This window comes from Triturus cristatus, chromosome 3_2 (genome assembly GCF_964204655.1).
Source record: "Triturus cristatus chromosome 3_2, aTriCri1.1, whole genome shotgun sequence".
NCBI classification, from domain to species: domain Eukaryota; kingdom Metazoa; phylum Chordata; class Amphibia; order Caudata; family Salamandridae; genus Triturus; species Triturus cristatus.
Window position 1 is genome coordinate 450143851 of NC_140584.1, and position 12075 is coordinate 450155925.

At 40.5% G+C, this 12075-nt stretch overlaps 1 protein-coding gene across 3 annotated transcripts in view; it reads right to left on the reverse strand.

Moving 5' to 3' along the window:
• Window positions 1-516: 516 nt before the first annotated feature.
• KCNC1 (potassium voltage-gated channel subfamily C member 1) overlaps window positions 517-12075 on the reverse strand; it is a 305989-nt gene continuing 294430 nt past the window's right edge. The window contains exons 3-4 of one of the 3 annotated variants that reach the window (XM_085648061.1): window positions 4970-5158; window positions 517-4497 (exon numbers count right to left, since the gene is read on the reverse strand). In XM_085648061.1, coding sequence (XP_085504187.1) covers window positions 4484-4497; window positions 4970-5158 — 203 coding nt within the window. In that variant the 3' untranslated portion in view covers window positions 517-4483. The remainder of the gene's footprint in view (window positions 4498-4969; window positions 5159-12075) is intronic. The other 2 variants (XM_085648063.1, XM_085648062.1) reach the window with 2 other exon arrangements.

Below are 12075 nucleotides of genomic sequence, written 5' to 3' on the forward strand. Positions count from 1 at the left end.
ATTACCGAGAACAGAGGAGCAAAGGAGCCAATAGAATGAGGCAGAGGGATTCAAGGAGGTGAGGAGCAAGTAGGGACCAGTGGAGTAGCTGAAGACTAAGACTCGACCGAGAAAGAAAGAGAGGGTGAAGATGCAAAGTGCCACCTAGACATTAGCAACCTGATAGTCCCTACTAATGGGGGACACATTTATCACAACTGCTGTCTGGAGAAAGACATGGAGTTATTTCCTTCAGCTACAATCTTAAATGAGGACCAATGCTCAAGGCAAGTAGAAGGGAAGTGTTGGGCCTGGTGGAGGAGCTGCTTGGTCTCACAAAAGGTGTACACTGTAGGAGCTATAAATCTTTGATGGGAGAGGAGGTGAGCTTTTAAGGAGAACCTTACCATTTGGAAATGTAAACACATTTAGGTAATGCCACACATTTCTAGATCATAAGATATCTTGCCCTTATCAATATCAGAAAAAAATTTGAAAACATAAAATTATCAGGAACACTACAAATGCATAAATATTTAAAATGTTTTTATTTATGAAATGTGTGCACACATTTATTATTGATATTTAAAGAATACTATACCTGAATAGATTTGTCCCTCCTTTAATTTGTTTTTCAGGACTTTTCAGGTTCTAGACAGTAATTTGTTTCACAATGTGGCTATATATCAAATGATTGGTTATTTTGTTCACAATGTTGATATTTATCAAAGACTCGCATTTTATTTCCATCTGCCATGCATTAAATCTGTAAACTTCACCCTAATGGATGTCATTCTTCTAGATCTCTATAGCGCAACAATGCATGGCATGCATTTAGCATGTGTGAGCCACCATTTTGTGAAATCTGACTATGTCAGAAAATAAATATGTCGTACAATATGCAGCAAGCAATCAATCCATGATATAAAATTTATTTCATGCTAGATTTGTTTTTTTCATAACATTGTGCATGCAGTTTTACTTAGAGTACTAAATTGCGTACAAGTTTATCTTGTGTCTTAATCTGCAAGATATGGTTATATTCAAGTTTTATCCTAAATTTGTACAATATGTTCCAGCTTCAAAATAATACTTTTTGAAAAGTCATACTGCTTTTTAAATATGAACTCTCTGTTATGATCTTTACATCCGATATGTACATCAATAAAGTACAATAGAACCAGAGCCAGTAATTTGATCTAGAACATTTACAACCATCAGGTACAAGGAAGGGTTCCATGTGTCACAAGCATGCCAATGGAAACAGACAAGGGGAACCTAGTCCTCAAAATTTACACAATTGCATTTGTTTCAATGTTATTTTGATTTCCACATAAGTAAGCACATATGAAGGCCTAGTCAATATGACCGATGAATGCCTGATCGCACTTTTTTAAACCAATATCTTGCAGCTTTCACACGAAAAGTAGCAATCCATGGCAAATTAATGTACAGATGCATAATGCTTGAAGTTGGCTACAAGAATGTATATACATGTAAAAGACTATGAAAGAAAATATATAACCCTTTTTTCTTCTTAAAAAATTGTATGTTTTCAGTTTTTGTTTTGTTTATTTACTTCATGCAATTCATGCAACACAACCAACATGTCTTCTACAGTTTGTTAGACTTTGGCCGCGGAGAAAGCCTCCGTCTCCAGTACAACTCCTTGATCATGTGATGTTGTCCGATAAACCTGCTTGGAAAGAGCGTGTCCAGACGAAGAGGTCTTCAATGCCTGCACAATTCCAGACAGATGCGTGTTGGCCTCCATTTTCCATCGGCATCTCAACTTGTTAAGTCACTCTGACTGCCTCTGATTGCATATACTTAGCAATGACAGGGCTTTCTTTGCAAAGATCTGTATGTAAAGAATACAATGAATACTTGAGCTTCTTCCATGTTCTTTCAACAAGTTCCGATTAGTTTTTTTAAAAAGTCAAGGAAGGGGCATGCAGAGGCAGGCATATTTGTCTTTAAGTATAAGTCATTAAAGCAGCCAGTTATACCTGTGATCAGTTTATATTGTATATAGTATTGCTTTCAATTTATCCTATACCATGCACATGTTAATCCCTCTGTGCGTGTTTGCTCAAACTCCTGCAGGGCTCTTATGGCTCAAAATATCCTGAGAAAAGGGATTAATCAAATGTTGACTTTTTTATAGTTTATACAATAGGGAGCTGATCCATTTCATGCGAACCAGTGGATCCATGAGGATAGTGCTAAAATAAGGACTCGGACAAGAGTTACTATTAAACAATGAACTGCTTCATCCAGTTCATAAGTAGCAAACAGAGTATGACTTACGAGCAATAGGTAATGCCCCCCTACTTATTTGTTAAATATTTCCTGTATTTTTGTTAAAACTCAAAATATGCATCAAACACAAGACACTGCAGTGAGATATGACTTTGGCCTCTGGAATCAATGCAGCATAGAAGAGACCAGCCACGTATAAAGCAGGGTTGTCTAATGTAAGTCCAGGTGGGCTTGATACATGCAACATTGTCAGGATAGCCACATAAGGTACATATACATTGAATCTATATAAAACGTATTCCAATAGTGTTTAGTTTTGACCTCCAGCAAGGAGCCGGCCTCCTGGATTTGCATTAGACAACTCTTGCATAGATCTTAGTAGTCAATTTTGCTCTTCAATCATGCTACACAGTGAGTTGGATGAGAGATCATTAATGTCTTGTACAAAAGCTGTAGCATGCCGAACCTTGAGACAGTCCTACCACAGTTCCACTTATGCATCTATGTTGGTAAGGCTCCATGACATTTGACAACCTTCCTTTAAAAGTTAAAATGTAAAGTAAAGCACTGTGTGAACAACATCGAGGACATATGAACATGGTCAACTGGTCAACATAGTCTCCAACAACTGTTCCATGCACCAACATGCTGTGAGTAAGATTATCAAACAGCAAACATAGAAACACAGGCAATGCATAGTATGGCGGCTGAAATCGTCAGACTTGGCACATTAGTTTCATAAGTCTTTTAGAAATGAATATGGGAAAGCAAAAAAAAATCTAAAGGGTAGAATCATGCGCAAACAATTTGTGATTGGGTACTCTGTGGAGCAAGTGTTGGCTCGGCAAGTCACTCTGCTATGTTGAACTCTTTCCCATACATTTTCTTTCCCTGAGAGACATAAGCTACTCCTACACATGTAGTTCTTTTTATAGCACTTGGAAATCATAACATGACGTTAGTAAAACCTAGTAGAACAAAAATACATAATGAAAACCCTTTGATTTGGTGTTTTTTTGTGTGCTAATTTGTCAGTTCTCAAGGAGGCAGCCCAATAAAGGTTTGTAAATTGGGTAAGGGTGGAAGTGAGTTGTACAAAGAAACATTATTACAATTATCTTCATCAACGTGTGGCTTTGGTCGCGTTGTGAATTGATAGGTAATGATGTGCAAATATTTTTTAAGTTAAGTGATTTCCACTCCTTAGCATGGGAATGGGGCATACTGAGCATGTATTATCGTGATGGGTTAGCATGTCTCCTGTTGTCATAGTGTTACTATTCTTTGTTCACAGCAACATAACCTAAAACACTGAAGCATGCAGATATTTGTTCATTCCGATACATGCACACAAGCACAGCAGAGCAAGATGACATATAGTCACACGCAATGAAGTCGGTTTCAATGAACATTCATGATGCTTGGAAACGTGGTCCTAATGAGCCTACCATATGCTGACTTGTTTAATTTTAGCCAAAGTGATTCTTCTTTGTCACCGCATTTCTCATGCCTTCTTGAGCAGTGCAGAGTACGAAAGGTACATCATTCCTACCAAAAGATGCACCTTTTCGAGGAACCACACAGCATTCCAGGCAACCAAAAGCCCACTTTGGCTAAATAAGCATATTCTGTATTGATCCAATACAGAAAATTCCAACGACTTGCACCAGGAACAATCCCATAGCAAATACACAATGTATACTAGGTGTTGTGGGCTAACATTATAGTTACATAGACTAAAATTAGTATTTCACTAGGTAGAGATTGTTGCCCATTAAAACTGCCACATGAACACTCTAAACATGGCAGTTTTATGCATTGCTTCTATATTTGAACATACCTGTTTATATTGTATATTATCTGCAATGTAGAACTTATTTACTGTGGTTGGAGTATGTTTTTCATTTGATGAAAAATGCCTAGCAAAGTCTATGTACGTTGGTATTGTTTACTGTGGGAATATATATTCATATTTACAAGAGTCTCAATAATTAATGTATATCGACAGGACTCTATCTATCAGGGCTATAATAGGCTGGAAAAGTGACTGAATGAAAAAACAAATCCATTTCAATTTGTCAGCATATTCAAAGCTATTAAAATGCGAATGTGTGGCAGATTTGTAACAGTCAGCAGTCAAATGACTCTAGAATGGAAATATGAGATTGATGAATTAAAAATGAGCCCCAAACATTGGCGTTTGTATGGGAAACTTAGATTACCATACCTATTTGAATCCCTGTTAAGTGCATTGAGCTCAACATAAGAAAGACATTTTAAGAAGTAGATTAGACAAAGACAAATCTAATATAGTCGGTACAGTGGTCTGGACCTTAAAGAACCGTTAAATAATCAATCACAATATTGTTACCAAAATTTAAATATTTAACTCTACAGCTTGGTAAAAATAATTCCAAGACAAATGTTGTGCCTTAAATATTTGAGGCATTCTTAAATATACTTCGCTGAATCTCACCAGAAAGCCTGCAAGGAAATTGACAAGCGGCTTCATTCAACTGATGAAAATTCTAAGAGTCTTTGATTTCCATTTAACTGTTTCTATAGAAATACATTGAAAACACAGTTTGTACACATCTACATAGTGATTTATATACATAGACACTGATATACAACAATCCAAACTTAAGATACTATTTTGAGAAGCTTGTATTCTCTAAACATGGCAACAGATCACTACCCGTGTGGTTATATGACCTAGACTACATACCCTTTCTTATTCCTCCTTCAGGTGGACATGGGTACTCCCTGGGTGATAGGAGGAAGCATGGTCCATCTCTCTTCCGAATGCTAGAGTGGGTATAGGACAGGGCCTCGTCAGGCGATAGTGCCTGGTCTATGTGGGGGCAGTCTTCGTTTGCCAGCGCCGCCTTAGCCATCTCGCCATTCAGTTTCCAAGCTTCAAACATATAAGCAAAAGGCCATTGAAAAATATTGTTTACTGCAGGTTTGTGTCTGCATTGGGTTCATTGTTAATTTTTACAAGATAACGTGTTAACAAAAGGAAGCACATTTTTTCCAAATCACAATTTAAAATTTGTGAGGTTAAGAACATAGACATGTAAAAAAGAGTTTGACATTTTGCTACATTATGTTACTGCTTCCTCTATATGAATCATTATTAGGGTATTTTTATCTGAATCGTATGCTCTGTAACTATGAGGAAAAATCTTCAGAAATTAATTAGAGAATATATATTTTGGGTTATATGAATTAACTTTGTAAACTGAAGACTGACATCAATAGGCCTATGCATAAAAAAATATGGGGGCATAAAAAGGTAATTGGACTCCTCTTTCTTATACAAAACTTTATGATCCGACATTTTTGAAAAAATCAAACTATTTCAAAAGCATTAAAGGGCGGTAAACGTAAAAGTGATACTCCTTGACACACAATAGCTAGTGTTTTACCTATCATTGGAAACTGCTATTTGTTTTGTGCGTTTTAATTGCAGAATGTAATGTGTTTTGGAGTGATTACAGCAAACATAGTAATATAGAATGACATGCCATGATTCCTTTGACTGACATACCGTGTGAAAATTGCATACCCCTTTTTCTTAAGAAAATACGTTATCTTTGTACTGTAGTATTTTATACTCTCCATTCATAACGACTGTTTGGAGACGATGGTTTTGCTGTGACAAAAATGATTGTGATTTTGCCTCAACCACTTTATTTCCCTGAGCCTCTGGGTCCTAGATGTGTGCGATACACATCTAAGTATGTAAAAAAAAAAACTAGATGTGCATAGTGTTAACTGGTACTAACTCCACCCTATTCCACTACACTTTGGTGTCTGTAATCCATTCTCATCCGGGCACTACACAATGTGGTGTTTGATTTACAGCGCCTCGTGTTTACACCTGAGCAACAGGAATGTCAAATTCCAAAATTGCCTCTGTCCTGGATCTATGCTTAGGCTATATATATAAAGAACCCAAGCTGTTTAAAGAACCTGGGCAATTTGTAAAGTGTCTGTAGACTGTTCCATAATTCTCTTGGAAAAAAAATCAATGTAGAAAACCAATTTAGATCCTATTAATACTTGGGCTATGGTTTCACAATGATATCTCTTCATGATATGGGTTACAATCGCTCAGTTGTCTCAGATGTCTTTAGTTAATTAAACTAAACGTCATGCTTTATTGAACTGTAAATGCGCGTTTTAATCTCTTTGCAAGAAACACATCAAAGGTGACACTGGACGCACTCTGCCGTCTAATGATGGCGCCAGCTGAGAGCACTGAATGTTGCACAGCCCACTTAACCAGACCGCGACACAGGGAGGGAGGGCACCTCGAGTTTCCTCTTGCAAGCAGGCTGTAACATTTCAAGTTTTGTCTGGTCAGCTGCTTAGCCACTTACTGGCAATTGTATTTTGGGTTTGTGGTCACCAGTGCTTAACTTGTGAAAAAAGTGCACATGCCAAAATGCTTTTTTAGTAGCCCACCACTAATGCTGTCAAATGCCAGGTGTTTCAAAGTGCTACAGCTGCCTATTCTTGATTCCTCCTGATGCCTCTTTCTTCCACCATCCTACACTTTCATTCTCTTTATTTCACTCTTGTAGGTTCGTTTTCATGTCCTTTTTCTCCTTTTGTCACCATTGTCCTATCTTACTACTCCTCTCTCCTTTTTCTGTCTTTCTCTCTCTTACTCTGGATCAAAACCTGATAATAAAATATAAGACCAGGTCCTCAAAAATGAGTGCCAATACCCACCACCTGGGAACAGCGACACAAATTAAGCACTGTTGGGCAGCTCGCCATTAGGATTTAGAATGGTATTATAGCACAGTACTCTGGCCTGAGACCTCCTCATTGACTCTGGAGGGTGGCCCCTCCATATCCTTTGCAGGAGACCCCCTCAAGGTTCGTTACGCCACTGCCTACCTCCTCACAACACATCCATTGGCATCATGGGTGTCCAGTGTCAATCCATGTAAGGTTCCGCGATAGCCACTCAGTATGTAAATAAGTCCCATTTGCACTAATTCCATGTAATGTCTACTTCATGCACATTCTGTATATCTGACATGAATTAGTCCAGCATGAACCAATGTCGAACCCCTTTCCTTTTCTACACTTAGAAAGTAAAATTTAATAGAAATGTTGTTCTGTGCTGCGCAAGATAAGCCCCATTGCGATATGCATTTTTTCACACAACTGTCCCCTCATTTATTCATTTTTATTATAGAAGCACATGTACACTGAGAGGTTTCATGGTGCTTATGGCAACTGGAACTTTGGGAATAAAACCAGAAGCTAACTCAGGATCAGCAGCTTGTTCACTGATCTCCTGAATTCAAGATGGCTGCTCTGTACATGAAGACAAATGGAATTCCAATACAGGGAATCTAGAGCTCCATATACCCAAACTCTAGTCTGAACTTTAGAGGACACAAGCAGAGAAAATTAATATTACCTTAAACTTAATCTCAACTTTCTCATTTAAAATCGTGGCCTGAAATATGTTTGTTCTAAGCAGCTCAAATAATACACATGTTCTTTTCCCATTGTTGTGGTGTACGTTTCTAATAGGCTTGCTCTATTTCTCATTAAATGTACATCAAAATAGTGCAGAATGATATGATTCTTTTTCTGCTCTGGTGCAAAGGTTAACCTGCTTGTGTGTTTCCTTTAGGACCAACAATAATCTTGGCCTGCAAAAATGAGGCATTTATCAAAATATGCAATAGCTGTGCAGGGTTATGTTGAAAGTTCTATGGGGAATACAGATGTTAAGATCCCTGATAGGGATGTGCAAAGATGTGTGTTGACAATACTATGCTTGGCATCCCTGCATGCTCTTGAACAGGTGCACAAAGGCACGTACTTCTTGTACCAAGGCTTTTTCAAGGAAGGCTTTTGCAAGGAAATATTTGCTGATTACTCATGATTACTTGTCCTGCAAATGCTTAGCATCTCACAATACTCAACAGGATTCTAATTGTAAACCAGTTACAACTCTCCAAACAAAATGTTTTGGTTCATAAAAAACATAAAAGGAAATTATCTGCATTAGGAGATTAGGTGCCAGATGTAGGTGGCCAAATAGCGAGCGTTAACGCTGAAATTCTCAGAATTTGCCTATTTGGCAGCGAGCAATGTAGGTAAGTTGTAACGTACTAGCAAAATAAGGAATCACAAAATTGCGATTCCTTATTTTGCTCTTGCATTTAAGGAATCGCAAATTGCGATTCCTTAAATGCAATGTAAGTAGCACAAAAGAAGGTGCACTTTGGCCTTAAGGAATCGCTAATTACCACCAACTTCATGTTGGTGGTAATTGGCGATTTCCTTTAAAAAAGCACTTTTTAGCTTTCTTTTAAGTGCCATGTGGCACACATTCATGCCCTTAGGACATGTATGTGGTACAAAAGGGGGTGGTGATGGACGGAGCATCAGAACCAATTGGCAGGGTATGCTCAGACGTGAGTCCCTTGCTCACTTTGCCACTGGATTCAAGCAAGCCTGGCTGAAGACGACTGAAATGCCAGAAACCGGTCCTAGGAAGCTTGTTTCCGGTCCAGGGAAGGCATGGCTTGGCAGTTCGGGCTGGACTGTTCCCATGAGGCACAGGGTCAGACTGATTTGCATATGGCCATGTCTGAACTGGGGTGGCAGAGTGGGCTAATGAACGGTGATGGATCAAACCCAGATCTGTTGACTGGGTGTGAGTGTTTGATTGGTTCTGATGCTCCATCCATCACCACCCCCTTTTGTACCGCTTAGGACATGTATGTGCGCCACATGTGCACACATGCACATTTCAGGGGTGCAACAGGGTGTCCTTTTGGAATTTGTGAGTGCCTCTTGGTGACTCGCAAATTGCGGGAGCAATTCCTATTCATTCCTATGGGCCTCTTGGCCCATAGGAATGAATAGGAAGGTATTCCTTAATTGCAAATCACAATTTGCGATTCACACTTAAGGAATATTAAGGAATCTCAAAAAATATTGCGATTCCTACCTACATGGCATTTTGCGATTCCTTAATAGTGATTTCCTAAAAATCGCTATTAAGGAATCGCAAATATGCATTTATCTACATCTGGCCCTAAGATACCCATGATAGTAATAACAATGCCACAGTGTTAATATAGGGCTGTGTGAGACCTGGCATGCTTGGCGTGGTTTGCCCCCTAAATGCTTGCCTTCAACACTCCTGTTTGCAAGCTTTAGGGCTCTGCAGACTTTGCCACTTCTAACCAGTGCTAAGATGCTTGTGCTCTTTCCTTAAAACATGGTAGAATTGTCATAAACCCAATTGACATCTTATGTGTAGTTCTTAATAGTTTGTTTGGAGGTAATAGGAATGCTGTCATTCAGATAGAAAATAAGCAGACAGTTGTTGATACGCATGTGATTTTGTCTTGTATTGTATTGTATTGTAGATGTCCCTGACGAAGGGATCCTCCCGAAATGCATTGGGCAAGTTTTTAATAAAGTCGTGACATATGGAAACCACCTCTTCGCCTGTGCCGTTGTGACCATCTTCGCATTACAGTTGAATGAGTAAAAAGAATTGAAACAAGTAGATTAAAAGGAGTAAAAAAGAAAAAGTCAAAATATGGATTAACTTGGTGAAATATTGTGAATTTGATTCATTTGACTCGTTCAGCAACATGGCTGTGCAGCTACTTTTAGAAAGGTCCCTTTGTCCTTCCTTAGCCATTTGGTGGCTGCAGCCTGCCTCTGGGTCACATGACTGGGTGTAGTTGAGAGATGGGCATTGTGTATTTCGCCTAGATAGCCACACACAGTAGGGGGCTTAGGTGTGCCTTGATGGGCCATCACTGGCAGTGTGGGAAGGAGGAGCTGGACCCAGCCCTCTTTACACTTGTATAAGCTGTCTCCACACAAAGGGCTGCATACCATCTCTGTAGTTAGTCTGGTGCCAGGACCAGGAAGGTAGGGCATCTGTGTAATTCACAGGCCTGACTCTAGAAGCCTCTCACCACTTCAAAGTCACAACTGGGTATACATACTTTGCCAGGAAGGAGTGCTGTGCTGCTTGACTGCTGCTCTGAAGGAACTGCTTCCCTGTTGTGCTGACAAGCTGCCTGGTGCCCTCTTGCTTGGGTGAGAAGGATTGACCTGCATCTCTTGAGCCCAGAGTGACACCAAGGGCTACTTGGCTGTCCTCCTGATCTGAAGCCTCAGGGACCCAACAGGCTTCCAACAACCCTGCACCTGGACATCTGTGAGTCTGTCCTGCCAAGTGGTGCCAGCTCAGTCCTGGACCCTTGGAAGTGGGCTTAAGGTGCTCTGTCACCATTTGTGAACCAAGCGGACCAATGCATCTCCTCTGCTTCTCGGTGCAAACCCGAGCAAAATCAACAAATTCCCGCTGCTGCATGGATTGGACCTGTCTCAAAGAACCACATTGATCACAGCCTTTCATAACTGCTGCTATGTGATGCATCCGCAGCTCAGGCCCTCGCATCCCTCGTCAATGGCAGCCTTGATGATGACACCAGACTGTATTGCAGTCTTGTAGCTCCTTGGAACCAACACATAACCTCTACTGTGTGGCGCAACCTCGACGCCGGCCTTTGCATCGCAAGCCGTCATCAACATAGTCCTCGACAATGAGATAGGCCCTCGCACTGCAGCCTTGCTCTAGCTTGGAAGCAACGCATCGCTTTGGCTGTGCGGCGCATCTTTGATGCAGAACCTTGCAACGTTCCATAAATCAGGATTTCAGGTGCTCTGTTCAGCAGGCCTCACTGGGTCCCCATATGCGGCCTGCGGTTCATCACGGTCAGCCTGAACTAATGACTTTGTCCCTGTGAGGCTCCACTAGATCCGCAGTTGGTGCTTGTGCTTTTTGGTGCTATTTTCACTAAAATCTTTACAATTGCAGATGTCCGGTTCTACTGATTGATTTCTGTCGTTTTGGTTTTGTTTTATTTATTAATGAAAATTCTATTTCTCTAACTTGGTGTGGGATCGTTTTTGTGTCTTGTTGTGTTGTTCTCTCTATTACTCTTTGAAGTGTTGCACAAATACTGTACACTTTGCTTCCAAGTTAAGCTTGACTGCTCTGCATCAAGCTGCCAGAGGGTTAAGCACTGGTTAATTTAGGGTTGGCGTGTGCCTCACCCTGACAAAGATTATGGTTGCAGCTTGACAACGGCTCACATACTAGTCAACCAAGAACCCAATTTCTTGCACGCTGTATATTGAGAAGTGTAAAATGGCAAATCACTCCACAGCATTCATTGCCTCACTCACAAAACTATTTGTGCATGTACAGCTGCAGGTGCAAATTGCCTTTTTTACCAGTGCAAAATCCTCTTGTAATTCGGTCAGTTTCACATTTGTGAAAGGACTAAGAGTTTGGGACCGTATTATAGAAGATGGTGCACTCCTTGTTAGCGTCCAGCTCACCTTTCAAAAGGTGCGCTCAGCGTTAACAAAGAGAGTGCGCCATATTATATTGCTGCCCTGGGGGCAGCGCATTCAAGTGAAATATGAAGCGGCTTTGAAGCAGCCTCTCCATATTTCACTGTACTGATGGCAACCTGCCGGCACTTTTAAGGGGGTTAGAGATCCCCTTGCAGGTGGGTGCAGTGAGTGACTGCACCTACTTGCACGAGAATGTCTAGTGGGTCCATATGACCCCCTTCAACCCTCTACAGAGAGCTGCCATCAGGGGGCGCACTGACAGTGAGCCACTTTTTAAAGTGGTGCACCTCCTGACATCTTCTGTGCCCACTTCTATCATACCGCGCGTGCGCAGAGGCAAAGGGATTTCCTCATATGCAGGGGGCCATGTCCCCATGAAATGAGGAAACACCCTCTGCT